Source organism: Pipistrellus hanaki, assembly GCF_964339955.1.
Source record: "Pipistrellus hanaki genome assembly, chromosome: 5".
In the NCBI taxonomy this organism is placed as follows: domain Eukaryota; kingdom Metazoa; phylum Chordata; class Mammalia; order Chiroptera; family Vespertilionidae; genus Pipistrellus; species Pipistrellus hanaki.
The window spans coordinates 1,376,601-1,400,531 of NC_140507.1; the positions used below are offsets into that span (position 1 = coordinate 1,376,601).

At 58.6% G+C, this 23,931-nt stretch overlaps 1 protein-coding gene across 1 annotated transcript in view; it reads left to right on the forward strand.

The window, feature by feature from the left end:
- SDK1 (sidekick cell adhesion molecule 1) overlaps nucleotides 1–23,931 on the forward strand; it is a gene marked incomplete at its 3' end in the record, with an annotated part of 423,357 nt that overhangs the window by 214,539 nt on the left and 184,887 nt on the right. The window contains 3 exon segments of the mRNA XM_084883883.1: nucleotides 12,128–12,287; nucleotides 19,542–19,648; nucleotides 22,641–22,788. Of these exon segments, the coding sequence (XP_084740009.1) occupies nucleotides 12,128–12,287; nucleotides 19,542–19,648; nucleotides 22,641–22,788 (415 nt within the window).

Here is a 23,931-nt window from a genome sequence, read left to right on the forward strand (position 1 = left end):
ATACTTATTGTTTTGTTTTTGGGGGGACAGTGGTACTCAGAAACAGAGATTTATCTTTGCTAATAGCTTCCCGAACACAAGCTCACCGCAGGAATTGTAATAATCCCACAAGCCAGCAGCACAGAGGACATTCTCTCTTCACAAGCGAAGGAGTGGCCGTCCACACCAGCAGTGGACTGGTCCCAGCCCGGTCAGGCCGGGGGTGGAGGGCGGGAGGTCCGGCCTGGAGGAGGCGCCCCTCGCAGGAGCCGGGCTCCAGGCCGGGGCAGCCAGAGCTGGTGTTGCTAGGGCGCGTTGCTAGGGAATCACGCGGAGATGAGGGCAGGGGCTCTCCCTGCTGGACAGTCTTCGTCCTGCTGGTAGAGTCACCCCTACGCGCAGGAGCTGTGTCCCAAGGGTCCAGTAGGGTGTCAGGTCAGAGAGGTCGCCCTGCCCGGCCAGGACACCGGGCCCCCCTTCGTGCGGAGTCTGCCTGCCCGCGCCGCCCCTGTGCCTGCTATGCGCGATGGGCACGTCCCAGCGGCCGCAGGAGCTGAGCTTCTGACGGCTCATCACCAGCCACTGAGACAGTGACCCCCTGCCCCCCCACAGCTGCCCTCCCCGCAGCCAAGCAGCTCTGCTCTGCGTTTCTGCCCTGAACATTGGCCTGGAAACCACCGATCCACACACAGCACCTCTTCAGTGACATGGGCCCTCCTGTCCCAGTGCTGTTTTCGAAGTTCCTTTCAGGACCCTGTGTTACTCAGTGTAACCGAGGGTTGGATTGTTGAAGTAGATTTTCACTTACATGGTGTAATAGCTGGAATCCCAGTTGTGAGTATGTGAAACATTTTATTCTTGTGTTATTATTTATTAATTATCGTAATACTTTCCATATGAACAAGTGTAAACCTACTTTTGCCCATCCTGTGTATATGTATATATTGTATATATAAGTGTGTGTATACATATGTGTTGTGTGTGTGTGTGTGTGTGTGTGTATGTGTGTATTTACATATATAATACTAGAGGCCTGGTGCATGAAATTCATGCACAGGGGAGGGAGGCCTGGCCTGCACCTCTCCAATCCGGGACCCCTGTGGGATCAGGCCTAAACTGGCATTCGGACAGTCCTCTTGAAATCTGAGACCACTAGCACCTAACTGCTTACCTGCCTGCCTGCCTGATCACCCTAACCACTCTGCCTGCCTGCCTGATGCCCCTGTTCCCCTGCCTGCCTGATTGCCCCTAACTGCCCTCCCCTGCCAGCCCGATCACCTCTAACTGCCCTCCCCTGCCGGCCTGGTTGCCTCTAACTGTTCTCCCCTACCAGCCTGATCATCCTAACTGCTCTCCCCTGCCAGCCTATCACCCCTTGCTGCCTGTGCCTCGACCCCACCACTTCTGGCTTTGTCCAGAAGGACATCCAGAAGGATGTCCAGAAGATGTCAGGTCTAATTAGCGTATGCCTTCTGATTAGTATTGATATTACCAAGATCTTGATTTTGATATTGTTATTGTTACTGTAGGCTGTCTTTGTTGTTAAGGAAGTCGATTTTTGCTTTAGAGTTTGTTATAAGGGAATTCCCAAGTTCACATTTAAGAGAAAAGTAATTAGCTCATCTAAACCCTCTTTAAAGTGACCCGCTCTGAGGTGTAGGAGCTCACCAGGAAGCCTTCCTGGCCACCGAGGAGAGGCTCCCCTTGTCTCTGGGACGAGAGGGCTACGTGGCCCGTGTTCCCTGAGCCAATGGGCTGTCCGTGTTTTCAGCTGATCGGTAACCCAGGCCAGCCTTAGGAAGCCCGAGCCTCTCTCCCTCCCCGTCCTCTCCCTCTTTCCTGCGTTCCTCACTGCGTCCTGTCAGGAAAAGCTCCAGCTGCTCGTTGAACATCTGAGCACGCAGGACTTATCGGCTAACCAACGCCGAGCCAGCAGAGAAAGGGCGCCTGACCTTACAGAGCAGCAAGGAGTGACTCATGCTTTTTAATTCAATTCAGAAGACCTCTATTGGGTATGTACTACGTTCAGAATCCTGTGGATGATAGGAGGACTGGTAAGTCAATAGTTCCTAATCTTAGGAAATGTACGCTCCTGCCTTTTCCTTTTACTTTGCTGGACTTCGTTTCCTTGATGGTACTTCATGCACTTTGTAATGTAAGACGTTTTGAATGAGTGACAGTCCTGCCCACTGGAGAGGAGGCGGCCTTGTGGGACTCAGGGCAGGAGTGTGGCGGTGTAGCCATGATGGGCATCGGACCAGCTTGGCGTCGGCATCTTGTCGATGGGGGTGACTGCCCCTCCATCCCACCAGGTGAGCAGACCCTTGGGTGACGCAGGGAGGCAGCTGGGAGCGCCAGAAAGAGCCCAGGTGGCCGGAGCCGGGCGTGGGCACGGGCCCCGCAATGGACTCACAGTGTGTGACCCGAGACCAGTGACAGCCTCCGTGTCCCGCCGTGTTCTCCGCTGGTGCTGATGGCAGCGTGCACGGGGCTGCCCTGCAGCCTGCTCTGTGACCGCAGGGCTGGGCAGAGGGCCCAGCTGCCCGGGGCAGCCCTCTCACCGCCCGCAGCGGCTGGCCCCGGGTCAGACAGCGGCGGCTTTCGGCCAGGGCGTGGTCAGGTGCGGGGGATCGGGTCCCGGAAGGGGGGGAAGAGCTGGCTCTGAGCCGCACAGGTGTGACCTGGAAGGCCTCCGCTGGGAATGGGCGCGTCTGAGTGTGGCGTCCGTGGGCTCCTCACAGACTAGCTGCTCAGACAAGTCGCTGGGATCGCCGCCGCCTCACACTCAGGAGGAGCCTGACCCGCCTCCGTGGCTCAGGGAGACCCGCTAGTCTGCTCGGCCGCGGGAACAGACCCCAAGGCTGGGCAGCTGGAACAGGCAGTTCTTTCTCTGCCGCGGGCGCCAAAGTCCAAGGCCAGGTGTGGGCAGTGCGAGCCGAGAGGTCTCTCCTGCTGGTGGATGGTTACCGTCCTGCCATGTCCTCATATGATGGGGGCGGGGGGAGGAAGAGGGACCGTAGCTTCTGGTGTCCCTGCTAATGAGGGCGCTGATCCCGCCACGGGGACTCCCTGGAGACGCCGCCCCACACCTCCTGAGGCCCCGTCCCCAGCGCCATGGCACGGGGCGGGGCTCCCGCAGGCGGGCGGGAGGGGCGGGAGCGTCCGGTCGCACCGGCCTCCGTGTGCGGCTCTTTGCCGGAGAGAACGCACTGTGCGCCTTCTGAGGGAGAAACCACACGGACCAGACATAGCTGCTTGGGCGGCTTTTGATTTTGCAAGATCAAGAAAATAAATCTCCAAGTAAACAATGAGATTCCATTAACGGGAGCTTCAAAGGGCCGTGTCAGCGAAGGCCGTCAGTCCGCCCGGAGAAAGTTCCAGCATCGGCTCACTGGCCGGCGAACCAGCGCTTCCTTTGTTCTCCTGGCGCTGCGGCCGGAGCGGGAGGCTCCGTCTGTCACGGTCCCGAAACCCGCACACGGCGCCGGCGGCTGCGAGCCGGGCCGCCTGTGTGTGTGATTAACGGGCCGTTCCCGGGGGCCGGGCGGCCGGGGGAGCCGCCCTTCCATCCCCGGGAGCCGGGCGGCGGGTTCGGGCGCCGCGTCCGCCTTGTGCGTGTGTGCCGTGTGCGCGTGTGCCGTGTGCGTGTTCGCCTGGCTGTGTCTGCCTGGCCGTGTGTGTGCCTGGCCGTGTGTGTGCCTGGCCGTGTGTGTGCCTGGCCGTGTGTGTGCCTGGCGTGTTCAGAGGCGGGGAACGGAAAGGGGAGGGGCGGAAACCACACGTCTGACTTCACATCGCAGAGCAGACTGCCAGCTGTATTTGGCAGCACTTGGGACCGCTCCGGCTCTCACGGAATCCCCCGGGGGCGGGGCGGGGGCGGGGCAGAGCTCTCCTGTGGACCCTCCTAGGTCATGCAGTCCGACTTCTCTGGGCACCCCCAGGAGGTCCCTGGGGGCCGCCGGGGTTTAGAGGTCACAGGTGCTGAAGTCACAGGGCCCCGCCTGGCCGGAGGTCTGGGCCCTCGGCGTCTGGGGCAGGAGGCCCAGGCGGGGTGGCCGTCCAGGGCCCGGAGCCTGAGCGGGTCTCTAAGGAGCGGGTCTCTAAGGTGCCCGGCTCTGCGGCGGGAGCGTCTTAGCCGGCCTCCTCGCCTGGCTGCCGGGCTGGTGCTGTCGCCGCGGAGGAGCCCAGGTCCCTCCCGCACCCCCAGCGCCTCCTGCCCTCCTGGCTCCTCACGCCGCTCCCCTTCCGGCGCCACCCCGGGGTGTTGGTCCCTAAGGGCCGTCTCCCTCGCCTGTGGAGCCTGGGACCTCCCTTTCCATCCTTTGGGTCCCGTCCGTGTCAGACGTGCTGAGAGCGCCCCATGTCTGTCACATGACAGGAACATGAAACGGAGCATTTCACTCCTGCCGGGAAGCACGCTCGGTCACGGGGCTGGCTGGCTCTGTGCTGTGGCTGGTGACGTCCCAGCCCAGCCAAGCTCTCCGGGACCGTCAGTGCCCACATTCCCAGGTGGCCCTGGGTGCCCGCGCCCGGGCCTGCGAGCGGGGGGGCTGGAGGGTGTGGGCAGGCGTGGGTCTGAAGCTACGAGAAAGGGGGCGGGGAGCTGAGGGGGCGGGGCCTCATGCGGCTCTTTGGCCCCTTGAGTGTGGCTCTTCCACAAAATACCACGGCCTGGGCGAGTCTATGTTGAAGAAGTGGTGTTAGAAGAAGTTTACATTTAAAAAATGTGGCTCTCCAAAGAAATCTCAATCGTTGTCCTGTTGACATTGGGCTCTGTGGGCTGATGAGTTTGCCGACCGCTGCTGTAGGCAGGGCACAAGGGAGAGGTCTGGCGGGCAGACGGGACGACAGCACTCCGTGGCACAGGGGTTTAGTATTTTTAAATCGCATCATAGATGTGATGAAATAAACAGTACCCAAAGCAAATTGCCAGTTTAAAATATTCTGTTTGGTGTCTAAAAATGAATACTAATAAGCTTCAAATCATAAAACCACAGTAATTTCTTGCTTTATGCAACCGAGGTCTTGGAATAAACACCAGATTATCAGCACGTTTCAGGAGGATCGCTGGCTTCGGAGGACTGAGCGGCGCTAAGCTCCTCTGGTCCCCGCGGAGCTGCCCTCGGGAGGCGGAGGGACCCCGAGAACCTGAGGCCGAGCCCCGCCCCAGGCGCTGGGTCAGTGGCCGGGCTGGGGTGCCCGCGGCCTCCTGATCTGCTCCAGGAGGCGCCCATGTGCGTCCAGAGGTCAGAGCCGTCTGTTGCCATGGCTCTCGGACTGTCTGGTGTTTTCCTACGTGATCGCCCTTCCAACGTGTGGCCCTGGGGCCGGCCGCTCCGCGGGAGGCAGAGGTCAGCGGCGATGGATGCGGCCTCACCGCCCGGTGCTCGGAGCCGGGCTGCGGGTGGCCCCCTCCTCCTGCAGCCGCTCTCTGCCTGCCAGGCCTCGGCTTTGAACCTCCCCCCGGACCCTTTACCGGCTCTGCCTGCGGGCACGGCAGCACCCGCGGGATCGGCTCTTTGATCTGACTGACGGAGGGCAGGGCCACCCGGGAGGCCTGGCCGCTATTAATTCCTTTCCGGTCGTCCGTCCCCGTGTCCGCCCGAGGCCCGGCCTTGGCCAGCGTGAAAGTCAGGAGCAAAGAATCACTTTCCCGCTGCTCCTCCGGGCGTGCAGGGAAGATGGCAGCCAGGCGCCTGGCGGTGTGCTCTGGGGAGGATGGCATGGTGAGCTGTGCCCGGGGGGACGGGCACTGGTTAGCGCAGGGCCCGCTGCTGAGGCCCCCTGCTCTGCTCTGTAGTCATTGGGGCGGGTGGTGAGTGTGTGTGTGTGTGTATGTGTGAGAATGCGAGTGTTTATAAGAGAATGTGTATGTGTGTGTGTGTATGAGTGTATGTATGTGTGCACATATGTGAGTGTGCGAGTGTGTGTGTGCGCACGTGTATGAGTGTGTGTGAGAGTGTATGTGTGAGTGTATGTGTGTGTGTGAGTGTATGTGTGTGTAAGTGTGCATGAGTGTGTGAGTGTGTGAGTGTGTGTATGAGAGTGCTGAGTGTGAGTGTGTGAGAGTATGTCTGGGTGTATGTATATGTGTGTGTGCACACTCACATACTAGGATGCACACATTTTATTTCTGTGTTTCACATGGAAGCTCTGTTTTTAAATGTGTATGAAGGTTACCCAGAGCGAGGAAACCGTGTAAATCCGTGTGCCTCAGACTTTGGTAGGAGGATCGGGGGCCAGCCCAGGACGGGTCCGAAGGGTCCCCCAGGCCCCTGTCTGAGCGGCCCCCACACAGGCCGCAGGCCGGGTCCTCTCCAGAACGAGGCCTGCGTCTGCCGTCGGGGAAGTTACAGGCTGACCCTGCGGGGCCTGCGCACCACTCGCTCCGTTTTCGGAAGTAACGAGGGAGCATTTCACCGATCACTGCTGTGGAGGGAGGAATGTCTTCATATTTGACCGGCCACCTGCTGATAATTTATTTCCTTCGAGCGCCTCAAGTCATTACAAGAATCACCAACAGTTTGAAATCGAAATGATGTCCTACTACAAAATGCCAGCCATGTAGCGTAAACATAGTGCACGCCATTAAAAATGTAATTGCCTCGTACACGGAAACGGCTCAGACCACAGGGTCCCTGCGGGAGGGGAGTGTGCGAGGTTCAGGCCGTGCCCCATGGAGAGCCTGCCCTCGGCTGTCAGTCCGTGATGACAAGTCCCCGCAGCTGTAACCGCTCCCCGCCCCCTCCCCGCCCGCCATCCCCACACCGCAGGGGGCCGCCGGCTCCTGCCCGGGGCAGTGTGTGTGTGTGTGTCCGTGTGTGTGTCCGTGTGTGTGTCCATGTGTGTGTGTATGTATGAGTGTGTGTCCGTGTGTGTGTCTGCATCTGTGTGTCTGTGTGTGAGCGTCTGTGTGTGTGTGTCCATGTGTGTGTGTGTGTGAGCGTCTGTGTGTGTGTGTGTGTGTGTGTCTGTGTGTGAGTGTGTGTGTGTGAGTGTCTGTGTGTGTGTCCGTGTGAGTGTGTGTCCGTGTGTGTGTGTGAGTGTGTGTGTGTGTGTGAGTGTCTGTGTGTGTGTCCGTGTGAGTGTGTGTCCATATCCGTGTGTGTGTCTGTGGGCGGGAGGCCATCCCATGTGCTCTCGCTCTGTGCCTTTCTGAGGCCGCGGCGCCCGCACACACGCCCTTGTACAGCGCAGGGGCTGGGGGACTGCGGCCCCCGCTGCGGGCGCCTGGGTAAGTGTCACCGCCTTTAACCACCACGGACCCGGCTGACCGGCCGCTCCGCAGGCAGCGTCCTCACCCTTCACCTGACGGGGAGCCTGTGTTCGCCGCGGGCCTCGGCACCGGCTGTGGCTTTTCAATGGTCACTGGGCCTCGCCGTGCGGAGGGGCAGGGGTGGCGGCCAGGGATCTGGGTCGGCCCGCGGCCTCCTCCGCTCCGGCTGGCGGGGTCGGGAACAGAGTGCACCCCGAAGACTGCTGCCTCGCCGGGGGCCCCAGCCGGCCCCGTGGCCGGACCTCGAGCCGGGCTCAGTGCCGTGTAAAGAGCTGGTTCGGTGACGGCCGATTTCTGGGCGCGAAGAACATCCTCTGAGGGAATGCTCCTGCCCCCGCACGCGGGCTGGCACAGGGCTGGCCTCTCACCCCCCGCCCCTGCCCCTGCCCCTGCTCCCGGGGGAGATGCCCGCAGACATTCCCATGGCACCCTCCCCTGCCGGGCCCTGCCGGGCTCAGCCCCCTTTCTCAAACTGCTTCCTCGGGGCCGGGGCTCTGCACACGCGCGGCTCCCGGTGCGATCTGTCTGTCCGTCTGGAAGGAAGCGCGGGAGGTGCTTCCGTGCTGCTCCCGCCCTGTCTGCCGCCGCGGGGGCAGCGGGGGCGCCCGGCCAGAGGAGGCCCCGGCCACGAGGGCAGCCCCTCACGCCCCAGACGATGCCCACACGTAACCTCCGTCTCGTTGTCCCAGCTCGGGGGCTGTCATGACGGATCTGCTGTCACCATCGGGCACAGGTGCTTGTGTGGACGCAGTGTCCGTGTCTGTGGGGCCGGCGCTCCCGTGCGGCGTGGCAGGCTGTGGCGGGCACCCGTGAGGGCCTGCAGACCGCCGCACCTGCTGGGGCTGTGCTGCGTGACCCACCCCCCTCAGCCGTGCCCGGGGACCGGGCCGTGTCTTCTCACGTCCTCAGCGCTGGGCATGGCCACCGTCTGTAGGTCAGTCATCTGGTCAGTGTGTGCCCGTGGCGCCTGGGGCTAACCTGCATTTCTCCGGGCCGGGCTGGCCTCTCCTCCCGCCGTGTCCCTCCGCAGAGCCTCCTCACAGGAGCGGGTCCTGCTCTGCCCGCCTCCTGTGGGGCGTGTCCATGCACTGCTGGTTTCTGAGGTCCTTCATACATTGCAGACTCTGGTTCTTCTCCGGACAGGTGACAAGAACGGCTGCTCTCTGTGTAGTTTTGTTTTGTTAATCCTCACCCAAGGGTATTTTTTTGTTGATATTTAGAGAGAGTGGAAGCGAGGACCAAAGACACTGAGAGAGAAACATCAACAGGAAAAGGACACATTGATTGGCTGCCTCCCACACATGCTCTGAGCAGGGCCGGGGTGGAGCCTGCAGCCTAGGTATGTGCCTTTGACCGGACTCGAACCCGGGGCCCTTCCGTACAAGGCCCGGCGCTCTGTCCACTGAGCCACACCGGCTGGAATGACCCCATTCTTACTTGAAGTAGCTATTCGCAAACGCATATTCGGAGTTAGGTGTTTGGTAATACATTCCTGAAAACAAAGAACATAACGTTGTGCCACCAAAAACAACTGACGGGATTTGTTCCAACGAGTGAAAATCGGAATTCCAGAAACCATCTCTGTGCCCGTGAGCCTGACGGCGTCCTGTTAGTGAAGGACGGTCATAGGCTGCAGCATTCACATGTGATGTGTTTTCTTGCGTCATGAAGTGTGTCAGCATTGGGAGAGCGGTCTGAGTCAGGGAACCGGCCAGCCTGTGGGAAGGAGCCATTTAAATGCCAGCGAGGCCTCAGGGCTGCGGGAGGGAGCCCGGCCTTGCACGCCCGCGAACAGGTGAGCGCTGGTGCCATGCTTGATCTGGACTGTAGAGTTGTGTTTCCGTAGCCTTTCACTAATAGCCTTCTTCTGCTGGAGGATCTACCCAGATCCCCCCACTGCTTTTAGCCCCATCTGTGCACTGTCTCCCAGGCGTCCTTGTTTTTAACGACCTTGACGAGCTCGGAGGGTGCTGTGTGGAGAGGGGCTACAGCATATGGACAGGTTCAAGACCGGGACTCATGAGAGGACCCAGCTTGGAAGGCAGAGCCTCCCAGCACGATTATATCCCGCAGCTGGAGTTGTAAGCTTTTACCCATGGTCCGAACACGTGGCCCCACGTGCCTGAGTGATACAGGCTGCAGGGAACCAGGTCTGTTCAGGTGCATGTGATGGAGTAGGATGGGAACCCTGGAGAAAGCTGTGGACATCCTGACCAAGTCCTTACTTTCCCTCCTGGCATCGGCTACAAATAGAGCCTCGGCTTGTGGGCTTGGGCGCTGTCTCTCAGGAAGCAGCATCCCACCGAGCCCCAGCTTTCTTCTCTTGTCTGTCCTTTCCGAGCTTTTCAGCCGCCCCCTCTCAGGGCCGCCCTGGGCCGTGTCTGGTGGCGCCGTGCTGGTCCTGTGTTTTGAAGGGTGCCTTTTGGATTCTCTGATGTTTTCCTCATAACAGACTGGGCTTTAGGGAAGAGCACCAGATGTGTGGGGCATGCTCATTGCACAGAGTCAGGGCACGTGGTACCAACACGATGTATCTGTGGATCCCTGTTGATGTTGGCCTTGGTCACCAGGACCCTGGGGTGTCTGCCAGGGTCTTCACTGTACACCTGCTGTGGTTTCCACCCCACAGTCTGAGCATTGGGAGAGACACACACAGTGCCTCCTGGTAATGGGAGGAAGATGGGAGGGGCGGGTTTGAGAGTAGAATGGGCGTGAATTGGTTTAAACTCTAATCTTCCTTCCAAAGCATCTCTTATACCAGATTCAAGCGGAGCCATGCCCCAGCTCATGAGCTCACCCCGAAGTTCAGCTGCTGAAGAGCAGCCGTGGGCAGAGGAGGCCCCGCCCCCGGGGAGGCTGCCCCCTGGGCTGCTCTGGGTTTCAGCCGGGCCTGTGGGCCACAGGAGTGTCACCCTCCCAGACAGCGGTCCCTCCGCTCCGGACCTCTCGGCCATGGCCTGGGGGCGCCCCTGCTAAGCAGACGTGGGTTCGTCTTTACTCGCCGTCGCCGTAAGGTGGAGGAGGAGGGGAGCCAGTGCCAGATGCTGGCGGCCCGGCCGCAAGCCTCTCGCTGCAGCCACAGAACAGGCGGGCCTGATGCTCACGCCGCCGTGGACTCCTGTCTCTCCTGCCAGGAAGGGCTTCTGGTGGTGGAGTCTCCGGTTTCCATGGTGAGCCAGGTAGTTACCCCACCGCGGCCCACCGCCTCCCAGCTCCTGCCCGCAGCTGCCCCGGCCAGCGGCCCTCCTTCCGGGATGAGCACGGGCACGCGCACCGGACAGGAAAGTTCAATGAATTTGCGTCGCTGCCCAGGACTCTCGGAGTCCATTTAGGAAAGTGACTTCTGCGTCATAAAATTATAATGTCGTCTGGAGAGAACATTAGGTCCATCCCTCTCCTCAGGATGGACCTTAAATCTGCGTTAGCCAGACAGACGAGCTCTCTCTTTCATAAATGATTTATGTTCTATTTAAAAGATTGTGAAAATGGAAATGTCACCGTTTTCCTTAGTAATTCATCTGGGGTCTTCTAATGATCGCCGTAAGAATACAGAAGCAGAGTTCCTCTCTGCTGATTTCTCCCCAGGAAGAGTCTTTTCATTATTATCGGGGAAGACAAGTGTGTGCACTCACACACACACACATGCACACACACACTCACACACATGCACACACACACACACACTCTGCCTCAAAGGGCAGCAGGGGACCCCATGGCCTTTTCCCGGATCAGGGTCTGATGACCTTAGCTCAGAAAGAACTCAATCGTGTTCGTCTTTATGGGCCTTCCCGGACTGTTTTCTGAGCCACTTACGGCGCGTAAAGACCACCTGCTCTCGGGCGGGGCCGACCGCACACGATCCTCTGCCTCCTCCCTCGCCTGAGCTTTGCGTGTTGCTACCGTGAGGCCTCGTTTAGCTGCAGGACCCACTGTCTGCTTCCGGGCAAACAGTGCTGGGCTCGGGGAGAGGACTCGCTGGGCACACTGGCTGATCCCCGTGAAGGTACCCGTGGCCATAATTCCAACGCAGACACGAACGGTTCCCCTCCCCGCTCCTGTCAGTGGTAGCTCTGCGCCAGCCACAGGGCCCCCGTGGCCGGCATCGCCGGAGATCTTGCTGGCGGCTCTGGGCGCTGTCCTGTGAGGAGTCCCCTGTCAGGCCCGGTGCCCGCGCCGTGCGGCACAGAGAGGCCTGCTCACACGCTGCGTGTTCTGTGGCCCCGTGGCCCACGGTGTCGCTCACGTTCAAACCGCCGCGTCATCTGTGACGTTGACGATGCCCCGTCCATGGTACAACCAAGTCCAAGTTCGTGCGTGTCTACCTCGAAGCAAGTTTCTTTCACGAGACGTGTTTCCTCGGCCTTGGTCTTGTGGGACATGCAGCCACAGGAAGTGACAGATCCCGTTCTGTCGTCAGCAGAGTGCAGATGGCGGCACATCCATCACGCCTGTGGCGCCGTCGGCCTCGAGGCCTCACAGCTACAGCCGTGGCAGTTCCTCTTGGTTACGCGGCTCGGGTCATGCGAGGGGTGACTCTGCTGAAGTACACAGCAAACAGCGAAATTGGACACAGGGTGTAATGCCGCCGTGTACATGCCACGTGTACATCCTGCCGTGTACATGCCGCGTGTACATGCTGCCGTGTACATGCCGCAGTGTACGTGCTGCCGTGTACATGCCACCATGTACATGCCGCCGTGTAGGTGCTGCTGTGTACATGCCACCATGTACATGCCGCCGTGACCATAGGGGTGGATGTCTCTGCAAATAACTGAGTCACTTTAAACAGGGATTCACTCATTGATGGATGCCATTTTCACATTCACTTTATTCAGTTGTTTTCTTCTCTCTCTCCTTCTTTCAAACACTCAGAGGACATTGTGCCGTATTTTAAGACGGAGCCGGGGCTGCCGCAGACGCACCTGGAGGGGAACCGCCTGGTGCTCACCTGCCTGGCCGAGGGGAGCTGGCCCCTGGAGTTCAAGTGGCTGCGCAACGACAGCGAGGTCGCCGCCTACAGCAGCGAGTACAGGTACTGCGCCCACGCTGGCCGCAGCACGGTTAGAGCGTCTGCCCCGGCCGGCGGCACAGGCCTGTGTGGGAGGGGTTTCCAGTCACGGGGAGGAAGGGGGGGTTGAGCATGCGCTCAGAATGGGCTCCCTACGCGGACGCAGGCTGTATTGCTCACACGTAGGAAGCGGTTCATTATGTTTGTAAAACTGAGCCTGGGAGTGGAGCTTCCAGACCCGAGGAGGATGCAAACAGCAGCCTTAGCTTAGACCTGCGTCTCCGGCAGCAGCCAGCTGCAGTGCCCTGTCCGAGGAGCACACGCATGTAAACGAAGCTCAGACCGGAGCGTCTGCAGCTCGGAGGCCGGGAAAGCCCCCTGGGGGCTGGCGGAGCTGGGTCAGGAGAGACGGGGCCACGGGAGGGTGGGCCTCGGAGGGCGCTGGCCCGGGCCTGGCAGAGGAGGAGGTGCAGGCACTCCTGTCCAGCTGACCGTCTGTGTGACTGTGGACAGGCTGTCTAACCAGAGTGACCTCACTTCTCTCATCTCTGAAATGGGTATAGCAAAGACCACCCCCCCGCCCCAGGGCTCTCCTGAAATTCAATGACAATGCTCTGACGCCGCAGGCAGATAGGAATGGCGTTTTGAAAGAATCCAGAGTGTCCGTCCAATAAAAAGAAGCCACCAATGGACGGCCTGCCTGGTGTCTTCGCCCAGGGCATGGCCAACGATAGTGGCAGACAGACTGTGTTAGGCCCTCCGTCTCCTCTGGCTGCTGCTCTGAGCCCCAGCCGCCGAGGACACGCCTCTGCCCTCCTGTCCGGCTTCTGCCTCTTTCTCCCGTTTCACAGCCGAGAGGCCCCCGCCCCGCCGAGTCTCCTGCTCAGAGCCCTCCCGGTGCCACGCACACCTCAGCCTGTGGCTCAACCCGCAGAGGGGGCCACGCACCTCAGCCTGTGGCTGAGCCCGCAGAGGGGGCCACGCACACCTCAGCCTGTGGCCGAACCCGCAGAGGGGGCCACGCACACCTCAGCCTGTGGCCGAACCCGCAGAGGGGGCCACACACACCTCAGCCTGTGGCCGAACCCGCAGAGGGGGCCACGCACCTCAGCCTGTGGCCAAACCCGCAGAGGGGGCCACGCACCTCAGCCTGTGGCTCAACCCGCAGAGGGGGCCACGCACCTCAGCCTATGGCCGAACCCGCAGAGGGGGCCACGCACCTCAGCCTATGGCCGAACCCGCAGAGGGGGCCACGCACCTCAGCCTATGGCCGAACCCGCAGAGGGGGCCACACACACATCAGCCTGTGGCTCAACCCGCAGAGGGGGCCACACACACCTCAGCCTGTGGCCGAACCCGCGGAGGGCCCTGCAGGCAGCCACGGACGGGCTTCCTGCCGTTCCTGCTGCACGTGCTGCTCATGACGGCTGGTCTGACCCTGGAAACGGGGTGCCCTGGCCAAGCTCTGAGCCCCTCGGTACGCCGTGCGGGTGGGCAGCCAGCGCAGCGCGGGCACCGCTCCCCCTCCCCGGCCCTGCTCCCCCTCCCCGGCCCTGCTCCCCTCCCGGCCTGCTCCCCTCCCGGCCCTGCTCCCCCTCCCCGAACCTGCTCCCCTCCCGGCCCTGCTCCCCTCCCCGGCCCTGCTCCCCTCCCGGCCCTGCTCCCCTCCCCGGCCCTGCTCCCCTCCCCGGCCCTGCTCCCCTCCCCGGCCCTGCTCCCCTCCCCGGCTCTGCTCCCCAGCATCCTCAGCAAGGCTGGGCGCCCAGGGAGGACAGCACCTGCGAGAAGTGCCGCAGGTGAGGGCTCTGCTCCAGCAGGCAGCACGGAGTCCTGCTTGGAGGCCCTCATTTACATACATTAGCATCGGACTCCCCAGGTTTGTTTGAAATTTAAAACAAGTTGAGAAAGTCTCCTGGAAGCGCACTGCACCTGATTTCAGGGGAGCAGTTACGGATTGCTGGGAGGAGGGAGCTCCCTCTGCCCCCAGGTCCTCGTTCTGTGTTGATGTAGAAGGAGCGCCCCCTACAGGAAGCCTGCGCTCATGTTTCCCCAAACATTTCTGCAGGAGACACTTCCCTTAGCTTCCCCCAAAAGAGCACTGGCTGCCCGGCTGGTGTGGCTCAGTGGATAGAGCATCAGCCTGCGGACTGAGGGGTCCCAGGTTCAGTTTCTGCCAAGGGCACATGCCTGGGTTGTGGGCTTGATCCCCCAGTTGGGGGCGTACAGGAGGCAGCCAATCAAGATTCTCTCTCAGCATGGATGTTTCTATCTCTCTTTCCTTCTTCCTTCCTCTCTAGTCAATAAAATATATATTTTTTTAAAAAAGAGCATTGGCTGTGAGGTCCCCGCCACTTGTGTTACCTCAGCGTGTCCGCCGCGGCCTCGGCCCTGCCCGCGTGCTGCTCCGCCCCCCCCGACACACACACCTTCCCAGCACACACACACACACACACACACACACACCTTCCCAGCACACACACACACACACACACACACACACCTTCCCAGCACACACACACACACACACACACACACACACACCTTCCCAGCACACACCTTCCCAGCACACACCTTCTCAGCACACACACACACACACACACACACTCACACACACACCTTCCCAGCACACACACACACACACACACACACCTTCTCAGCACACACACGCACACACACACACACTCACACACCTTCCCAGCACACACACACACTCACACACACACACACACACACACACACACACCTCCCCAGCACCTGAGCGGCCCCGGCTGGTCACACTCCCTCTCCTTCTTCTTTAAATTCCGTCTGATCCTGCTCATTCTGGCAGCAGCTGACCTGCCAGTCAACGGAATGCCGAGTAATTGGAAACAGTCACTTCCATCTCACTGAGAACACGTGTCCTTCCTACGCTTTTCGCGTGTAATCATTTTTTGTCCAAGTTTGCTGGGCGTTTGTTGTGGGATGCACGGGACCCAGAGGGGTTTTAAAAAGCGCCCCCAGGCCTCCGGACGGAGGGACCCTCCTTAGACGGCCGCTTCCGGGCACGTTTCCTTCCCGGGCGGAGGGCGGGCACCTGTCACCGGGGGCTTCTGGGGGCGGGAGGGCGATGGCACTTCACAGGGAGGAGGAGCCGGTGGACGCAGAATTGGCTGGAGTTCATTTGGGAAATGGGTAACGTGGCTCTGGAAGCCACTCCACTGTTTAGATTCCACCGGAGACCTTACCACAGCGGGAGGCCTTCTCATCCCGAAGCGCCAGGCTGCTCGGCCTCCGCTTCCTCTGTGCCGCCCTCTGAGCACGGAGAGCGGTCCCGACGTGGACTGGGAGGTGCTGGCGGGGGACTCTGCCCGAGGCTGCGCCTGCCGATCGAGGCTCTGGGGGGTCCACGGGAGACACGTTCTGCTCCACGTGGAGCCAGGCCGAGGGGCCGCTGGGCTGCGCCGCTCCCGGAGCTCGCTGCCAGAGGCGGTTTCTGACGTGGCGACTGGGGGCGCAGTGATGAATTGCACTCATTCACGAGGCCTCCAGGACTGAGATGGGTATCAAGGACCCATCGTGTTTTGTCATCATTTTTTTTCAAGACATAAAACCGTCCAAAACCTCAGGCTGGTGTTTCAAATCACTCATCCCTCACCCGCTCAGCACCGTCAGCTGCCAGCGCCACCTCAGCAAGCTCTGTGGCCCGAATTGAAAACACACACACTCACACACACACACACACACACACACAGACATACACGTACACACACATACACATACACAGACGCACACAGACATACACATACACACACAGACACACACACACACTGACATACACGTACACACACACATATACACAGACGCACACAGAGACATACACACACACACAGAGACATACACACACACACACCACACACACAGACACACACAGACACAGAGACATACACACACACACACACACACAGAGACTTACACACACACACACACACACACACACAGACATACACGTACACACACATACACATACACAGACGCACACAGACATACACATACACACACAGACACACACACACTGACATACACGTACACACACACATATACACAGACGCACACAGAGACATACACACACACACAGAGACATACACACACACACACCACACACACAGACACACACAGACACAGAGACATACACACACACACACACACACACAGAGACTTACACACACACACACACACACACACACACACACACGGCGCCTTCCGAACGGTGGTGGCTCCTGCCTGGCGTTGAGAGCCGGCCCCCCGCACTCGGTGTCAGCGGTGGAAAGCGCGCCCTGTAAAGAGAATAATGTAAACCCGCCCTGCAGCTCTGACAAAGGCCGCGCTCTCTTGCTGCTTGCTTTGCGGTTAAGCTGCACGGTGAGTTCTGGCGAGTTCCAGCCACGGGATCGTCCGTGGGCCTGCTCCTTCCCACACGTAAGCACAGGTGACTGCACTGCAAAGCCATAGCCGTTTAATGAGAAAACCATTTTCTATCAACCCCCTCCCAGCGCTCCCCCAAAAAACATTTATTCTGAATTATTTTATATTTTGGGCTAAAACGTTATTTTGCTAGTGTATTCAAAGTATGCATCTCCAAGCCAGGACTGGCCCGGTGCTGAGCAGGTCTCACTGTTACAGAGCGGGGTGAGCGGATGCTCTGAGCTGTGAAGTCTCTCCCCCTTCCTCCTGGCCTGTCTCTGCTCAGCCTCCAGGATAGTCTGATGATAGAGATTTTATGAATACTCTGTGTTTTTTTATTCCAGTAAAAAAAAAAAAAGGAATTGTTAAGGTTTTGTTGTAATTTTGTTGGGTTTTCTTTAATTTACTCTTCCTGATGACGAACTGGCCTGGACACTGTTCTCTTAGCCTAGTAGGATATATATAATTGATTTCAGAGAGGAAAGGAGAAGGAGAGAGAGAGAGATAGAAACATCAGTGGTGAGAGAGAATCATTGATTGGCAGCCTCCTACTGAGGATTGAGACCGAACCCCAGGCCTATGCCCTGACTGGGAATTGAACCGTGACCTCCTGGTTCCGAGGTGGAGGCTCAACCCCTGAGCCACACCGGCCGGGAGCCTCGTAGAATTTCGCTGTGATAAGTGAACAGACATTCCCTGCCGAGCTTACTGGAAACCGGAGCAGCTCCTCTGCGTTTTAGTGGCATCTGGTGCTAGGATGTCATCTTGGTTGCTTGTAAAGAGCCAGGAAACTCCTCCGCTTAGAAATGTGTGCTTACCAACAGCGGGCTGGCGCTGAGAATCCCCATCTGTCAGGCGAACGGAATTGTGTGGGATCCCTGTAACAGGTGGGAGGACTTCGCCACTTTTCTGCATCTGTTTCCCCCCAAGGGAAGATCTGGTGCCGAACAGCAGGTCTGACACTCGGTGTTGTCTGCGTCTCTCCTCTGTTGGGAAGCAGAGCTGAGTGTGTGCCCTCGTACGCAGGCGGCCAGAAACTCGCCAGAATGGAACAGCCAGCTAAGATTCCTCCCGGAGGGAAATGGCGTGATTCCGACGTTATAAATATGGTTATGCTGCAGTGACGACGCTGTGCTTACAGTTTTTCAGATACCTGCTCTAAGGACTGTGCTTTCTTTTCCAAAAACTTCCGTTGACTTTGTTTTAATGCAATCACAGCACATAACTCAGCTTCTCGTTTTGTTTGTAATTTGAATAGCACCGACTCCGTGTGTTCTGTTCAGCATTATTCAGATTTATATGCACTAATTAATTTTTTATTTGAGGTAAACCAATCCTCAGAAAAGAAGAAAATGTTGAATATTAAAACTCAGCAATATTTTCCTCACAAAAGACTTTATTAATCTCACCATGGGATCTCTAGATGGTTATCAGAAGGAAAGCACACTTTGATTAATATTTGCTTAGTACTGAATTAGCTGCGTGGCCCAAATGTTTTTTTTTTTCCCCGCTTAAAAATTATGCCTACCTACCATTCCTTTTGGGGTTGACTGATGGATCACGCTTGTGTGAAAAGTGGGCCGTTAGGTGAGTGTGAGTGACTTCCCGGCGTCCTCAGGAACCGAGCACATGACATCCCACATGTGGTGCCTCCCGCCTGCGTTACCTTCTCTGACCATGCGGTGTAAGAGGCGGTCTTCTTTTTAAAAAAACATATTTTTATTGATTTCCGAGAGGAAGGGAGAGGGAGAGATAGAAGCATCAATAATGAGAGAGAATCACGGATCTGCTGTCTCCTGCATGCCCCACGCTGGGGATCGAGCCTGCAACCTGGACCTGTGCCCTGACCGGGAAGCAGACCGGGACCTCCTGGCTCAGAGGTTGACGCTCAACCACGGAACCACACGGCTGGGCAAGAGGCGCCGGCCTTGAACCGGAGACGCCCCGGACCAGCATCCTCTCAGCAGGGTGCACCCCGTCTCTTTTCCGAGAAGCAGGCCGCAGTCCCTGGCTCCGCCCCTTCTTCCCGTGGCAGACGCTTCCACGTGTGCGACGTGTCCCAGCCCAGACCTCGCCCCTCTCCATGTGTCGTCAGCGCGGCCTCACGCTGTGCGGACCGTGTGGCCCGGAGCCGTCGGCTCCCCCTACGTGGTTCTGGGCTCTTTATCCCATTTGCTTGCTGTTTCAAACTGCCCTCAGGGATCAGACTAACAGTGACCCTAAAGCAGCTTCTATGGGCACCGTGTCTTCTCTCCGCTGTTCCTGTAAACCTCACCGGCGGCCTCTGAAAGGCGCTGATTGGGAGGATGATTGCTTACAGCCACGGGGATGGAAGCACAAATGGAATGCCCTCCGGCCTCCAGAGAGGTTCAGAGTGAAGGCTGGGCCCCGAGGAGGAGGAGGAGGAGAGGAAGGCGAGGACCGTGAGGCAGGTGCAGGGCGCTGAGCGGGAGCCACGCCCGCGGGATGGCACCGCTCGCTGGCCTTGCCAACCAGCTGACGCAGCCTTGTTGGCTCTTCGCGTTGCGCTCCTCCCGCCTCGGGGAGGGACGTCTCCCGCGTGCACAGCACTGGGCACTGTGTGGCACCACAGACCGGGATGGATGGACGCAGCAGATCTGAATCCTGTGTCTGGGGCTCACAGCCAGAGGGGGCGGCGGGGATCGATAGGTTGACTCTCAGACAGATCGCGGCGTGGGGCAGGGCGCACGGATGCTCTTTGTCAGACACGGTCTTGGGGAGCACCGGGTGCCAGGGGTGCTGTGGGGGCGCCGCTAACACCCGTGTCCGTGTCCGCAGGTATGTTATCCCCGCTAACGCCTGTGTCCCGTGTTGCAGGTATGTCATCCCGGCCCTGCGGCCGCAGGACTCCGGCTTCTACCGCTGCGTGGTGCGGAACCGGCGGGGCGCGCTGCTGCAGAGGCCATCGGAAGTCCACGTCGCATGTACGTGTCCCGGGCTCACCAGGTTCAGCCACGGGGTGGGGTGCCTGTCAGTCTCCTCCAGCCGCCTCGGGTGGGCTTCTGTCTCCCTCCCGCTTGGAACAGGGTCCCTGCTGAGATGGGTGGAGAGAGAGGGACGTTGCGGGGGTAGCTGGTCCGATGATGATGGGGCTGATGGGGTGAAGGCACTTTTTCAGTTTAGCCGATCGAGGGCCCAGTAAGCACAGTGGAGGGTGAAAAAGAAAAGAAAAAACAGAACAAGCTGCCATCTGTTTTGTGAATTAGTTAACTGCTCTTAGCTCTCATTATATTCAGATTCAGTGTTTTTAAAATGAAAAATTGAACCTGATTCAGTAACATTTCATCAAATTAGAATCTGTCCTTGCAATGATGATGTGTTCAGAGACCCCTGAGCTGCAGGACCAGAGCCCGTGGCTTGTCACGTCCCAGGCGGGTTAACGTAATAGTGGGCTCTAAATCCTGTGGGGTTAGTTAGTGAGTCCTGTTGGGTTAGTTACTGAGTTGTGCTGGGTTAGTTAGTGAGTCCTGTTGGGTTAGTTAGTGAGTCGTGTTGGGTTAGTTAGTGAGTTGGGTTAGTTCGTGAGTTGTGTTGGGTTAGTTAGTGAGTTGTGTTGGGTTAGTGAGTCCTGTTGGGTTACTTAGTGAGTCGTGTTGGGTTAGTGAGTCCTGTTGGGTTAGTTAGTGAGTTGTGTTGGGTTAGTGAGTTCTGTTGGGTTAGTTAGTGAGTCCTGTTGGGTTAGTGAGTCCTGTTGGGTTAGTGTGTCCTGTTGGGTTAGTGAGTACAGTTGGGTTAGTTAGTGAGTCCTGTTGGGTTAGTTAGTGAGTCCTGTTGGGCGGGCCCATTGCAAAGAAGGAAACTTGAAAAGTAGGAGCTTGAATTGCAGGGGAGCCAGGATTCAGCCAGGGGCGGTCATTGGCCCATTCACAGCAGTGAGCACTTTTCTAGCCCACAGCCTGTGACAGGTCCCCTCCGCTACGGTGGCCTGTCTGCTCCATTATGTTGAGGATTTGCTACAGAATGTCTCTTCCTTTCAAAGAAAGCAAAGGGTGTGATGAAACGTTAAGTCCCACTCTGACGTCCTGACAGGCCGGGAACCCTTGGCTCCTGGCGGGTCCTGCTGAGCAGCGGGGCCGCCGTCTCTCCGTTGTGTTCTGCCCGCAGTCACGGCCCGCAGTGGCCAGTGTCCTGCACGGAGTGAAGCAGTCCCAGCGCTTTCCTGCCCCCGATGGCTGGGCCTGAGTGCAGCTCTCACGGGTTCACCATGTCTTCCGAGCCCAGGAGGCAGCAACCTTCCTGACTCAGGGGAAGTCTGTCTGCAGAACTAACTGTTTAGAACTTTTTTCAATGGAAAAATGTAAAACGTCTATACTAATAAAAGGGTAATATGCTAATTAAATGGGGAGGACCGGACATCTTCCTGACTTCCTTCTAAACAAAGCCACGGTGGAGGGGGCCAAGGCAGAGGCGGTTAGGGGCAATCAGGCTGGCATGTGAGCAGGCAGTTAGGGGTGAGATCAGTCCGGTGTAGGGGAGCAAGCAGTTAGGGCAGGGGAGAGCAGTTAGGGGGTGATCAGACCGGCAGAGGAGGGCAGTTGGGGTGATCAGTCTGGCAGGGGAATGACTAGGGGGTAATTAGATAGGAGGGCAAGCAGCTAGGAGCCAGCAGTCCCAAATTGTGAGACGTCCCAGATTGGAGAGGGTGCAGGCCAGGCTGAGGTCCCCTCCCCTCTCCCGTACATGAATTTTGTGCACCAGGCCTCTGGTAATAAATAAAGTCATACTCCAGACATTTGAATAAGTTAACAACTTGGAGCTTATGATAATCTAGTAAATTCTATTTTGTAAAATTAAATTTTGGACTTTTCCTTGCTTAATTATTTATCTCCTACATTTTCTCTTACCTCTGTTTTCTCCTGCTCTTGGATAACAAATTTTACTTTAAAATAACCACAATTGCTTTCCTAATCTGTGTGTCATTTCCGTAGACTATTAAATGCTGCTTATGATATAGGAAGTAATTTCTCTTGAATAAAAAGCCATTGATAATAGAGATATTCTGTTGCACATTCCTATATGTCCGGACAGATGTAGTACATGTGTCATATCCATGCATATACACACATATGTGTGCCTAGTCATTCAGAAGATTCCGATGTCACTAATTTAAACATTGGCACTGACACCCGTGCTAACGGCTGGTTCTCCCGGGACCCCATTTTCTAACGGGCACTGCGGAGCACAGACTGGAACACCCGCCTGCCCACACTGAGTCAGCCCGGGGGCCGGGGAGAGCCCCCTGGGGGTGAGCCAGGCTAGCAGACAGCTCACCCCAGGACCGTGGTCGGCAAACTGCGGCTCCCGAGCCACATGCGGCTCTTTGGCCCCTTGAGTGTGGCTCTTCCACAGAACACCACGGCCTGGGCCAGTCTATTTTGAAGAAGTGGTGTTAGAAGAAGTTTAAGTTTAAACAATTTGGTTTTCACAAGAAATGTCAGTGGTTGTGCTGTTGATATTTGGCTCTGTGGGCTAATGAGTTTGCCGACCACTGCCCAGGAGATCTGTGAGGGAGCAGTGGCCCCAGGACGAAGGGGAGGAGAGAGAGGGGGCGCCAGCAGGCCGTGGGGAAGCCAGTGCGAGGGCTTCGGGAACGGGAGACGTATGAGCACTCTATGTCAGTGTCGGCCCCGGCTCCTGTGGCTCTAGAAGCTTCCAGCAGCTGGTCCCGGGGCCAAGGATTAGAGACCGTCCTGCTGCAGCACACAGAGCGGGCGGCTGTGATGGCCTCCGGGGCACCTGGCCGTGGGCACCTGCCCGGGCCTCTCCCCGCAGCGGCACCATCAGCTCCGGCTCAGCCTCTCCTCTCCGTTCCTCAGCGCCACGCCGGGGACTCTGTGAAACCCAGTTATTTCCCTCAGGGCCCCTCCCCCTCAGAAAGAGCGTTCTAGAACCTGAGAGCCTGACTTGTCTCTGCAGACCTGGGGGACTTCCTGGCCGCAGAGCAGAGGAAGACGGTGCCCGAGGGCCAGGCGGCCGTGCTGGACCTGCCGCCCCTCCGCAGCTACCCGCGGCCGCAGGTGACCTGGTTCCGGGACGGACACAAGATCGTCCCCAGCGACAGAATGTGAGTCCCCCAGCGCCCCCTTTCTGTGCGGCTGCTGCTGCCGGCGCCCTCACACTGCGTTTACGCCGAGCGCTGGGAGGTAGCCAGCAGCCGCCGCCAGCCTGCGTGAGCAGCGCCTTCGCCTGGCAGTGCCAGCCTTACGGAGATAGGCACCGCCGGCCGGCGCGCTCGGTGGCTGAGCGCTGACCTGTGAACCAGGAGATCACGGCTGGATTCCCGGTCAGGGCACAGGCCCGGGTTGTGGGCTCGATCCCCAGTGTGGGGCGTGCAGGAGGCAGCCGATCTGTGTGATTCTCTCTCATCATTGATGTGTCTCTCTCTCCCTTCCTCTCTGACATCAATTATAACATATATATTCTAAATGAAAGCAGGTACCGGGACTCTTCAGTTTGCCGCCTCCCTTCCCCGCCCCTCAGGGCCACGGCTCCCTCTGCGAGCGACTCCTGACGCCGCCGGGGCAGCCTGCCTGTGCCCAGCTCCCGGCGCCCATGGCGCTGGCCCCTCAGAGCGGTGGGCGTCGCCTGCTTCATGAGCCGCGTTGGATGCCGCTTCCGCTGACGATAAAGAGTAATTACTGCGTATTTCTCTCCATCCCTCCATCCTGCCGTGGCAGTTTTATCTCCTCCGTCTAATTAGCGGCCCGCTCACCTAGTGCGGAATGGCTGCTTTGTGATTAGTTAAGCATTATTTCAAGGTGCTCCGGCCGCCCCGCAGTCCGCCCTGAGCTCTCGGTGATTACCGGGAGCGCGGGCATATGTTCCTGACGGGCGTCCTCAGTGCGGGGAGCAGGACACGCCAGATGGGAGGGCTCGGAGATGGCCATCCGGAATAATCCTGGAAGGCCGTGGCGCGTCTGCCTAAGAGCCACGATTTAAAATTCCGGTAAGAAGATCGGTTACCGTGGGAATGGGATGGCGGCTCTCCTGCATTTAATTCTATGAAAAGCCGCGGGGCGCCCTCCGCTCTGTACGGGTTCCAGCGATCACAGCTCCTCGGTGGGGGCGACACAGAGAGCGAAGGGGCAGCAGGTCGTTCCTGTGCCGTATTCCCGAGGGTCCTGTGTCCAGCGCAGCGCAGCGCGGCCGGGCCGAGGCGGGAGAGCCGTGGGAAGAGCTGGTGCCGGTGTGGGAGGGGGAGAATCAG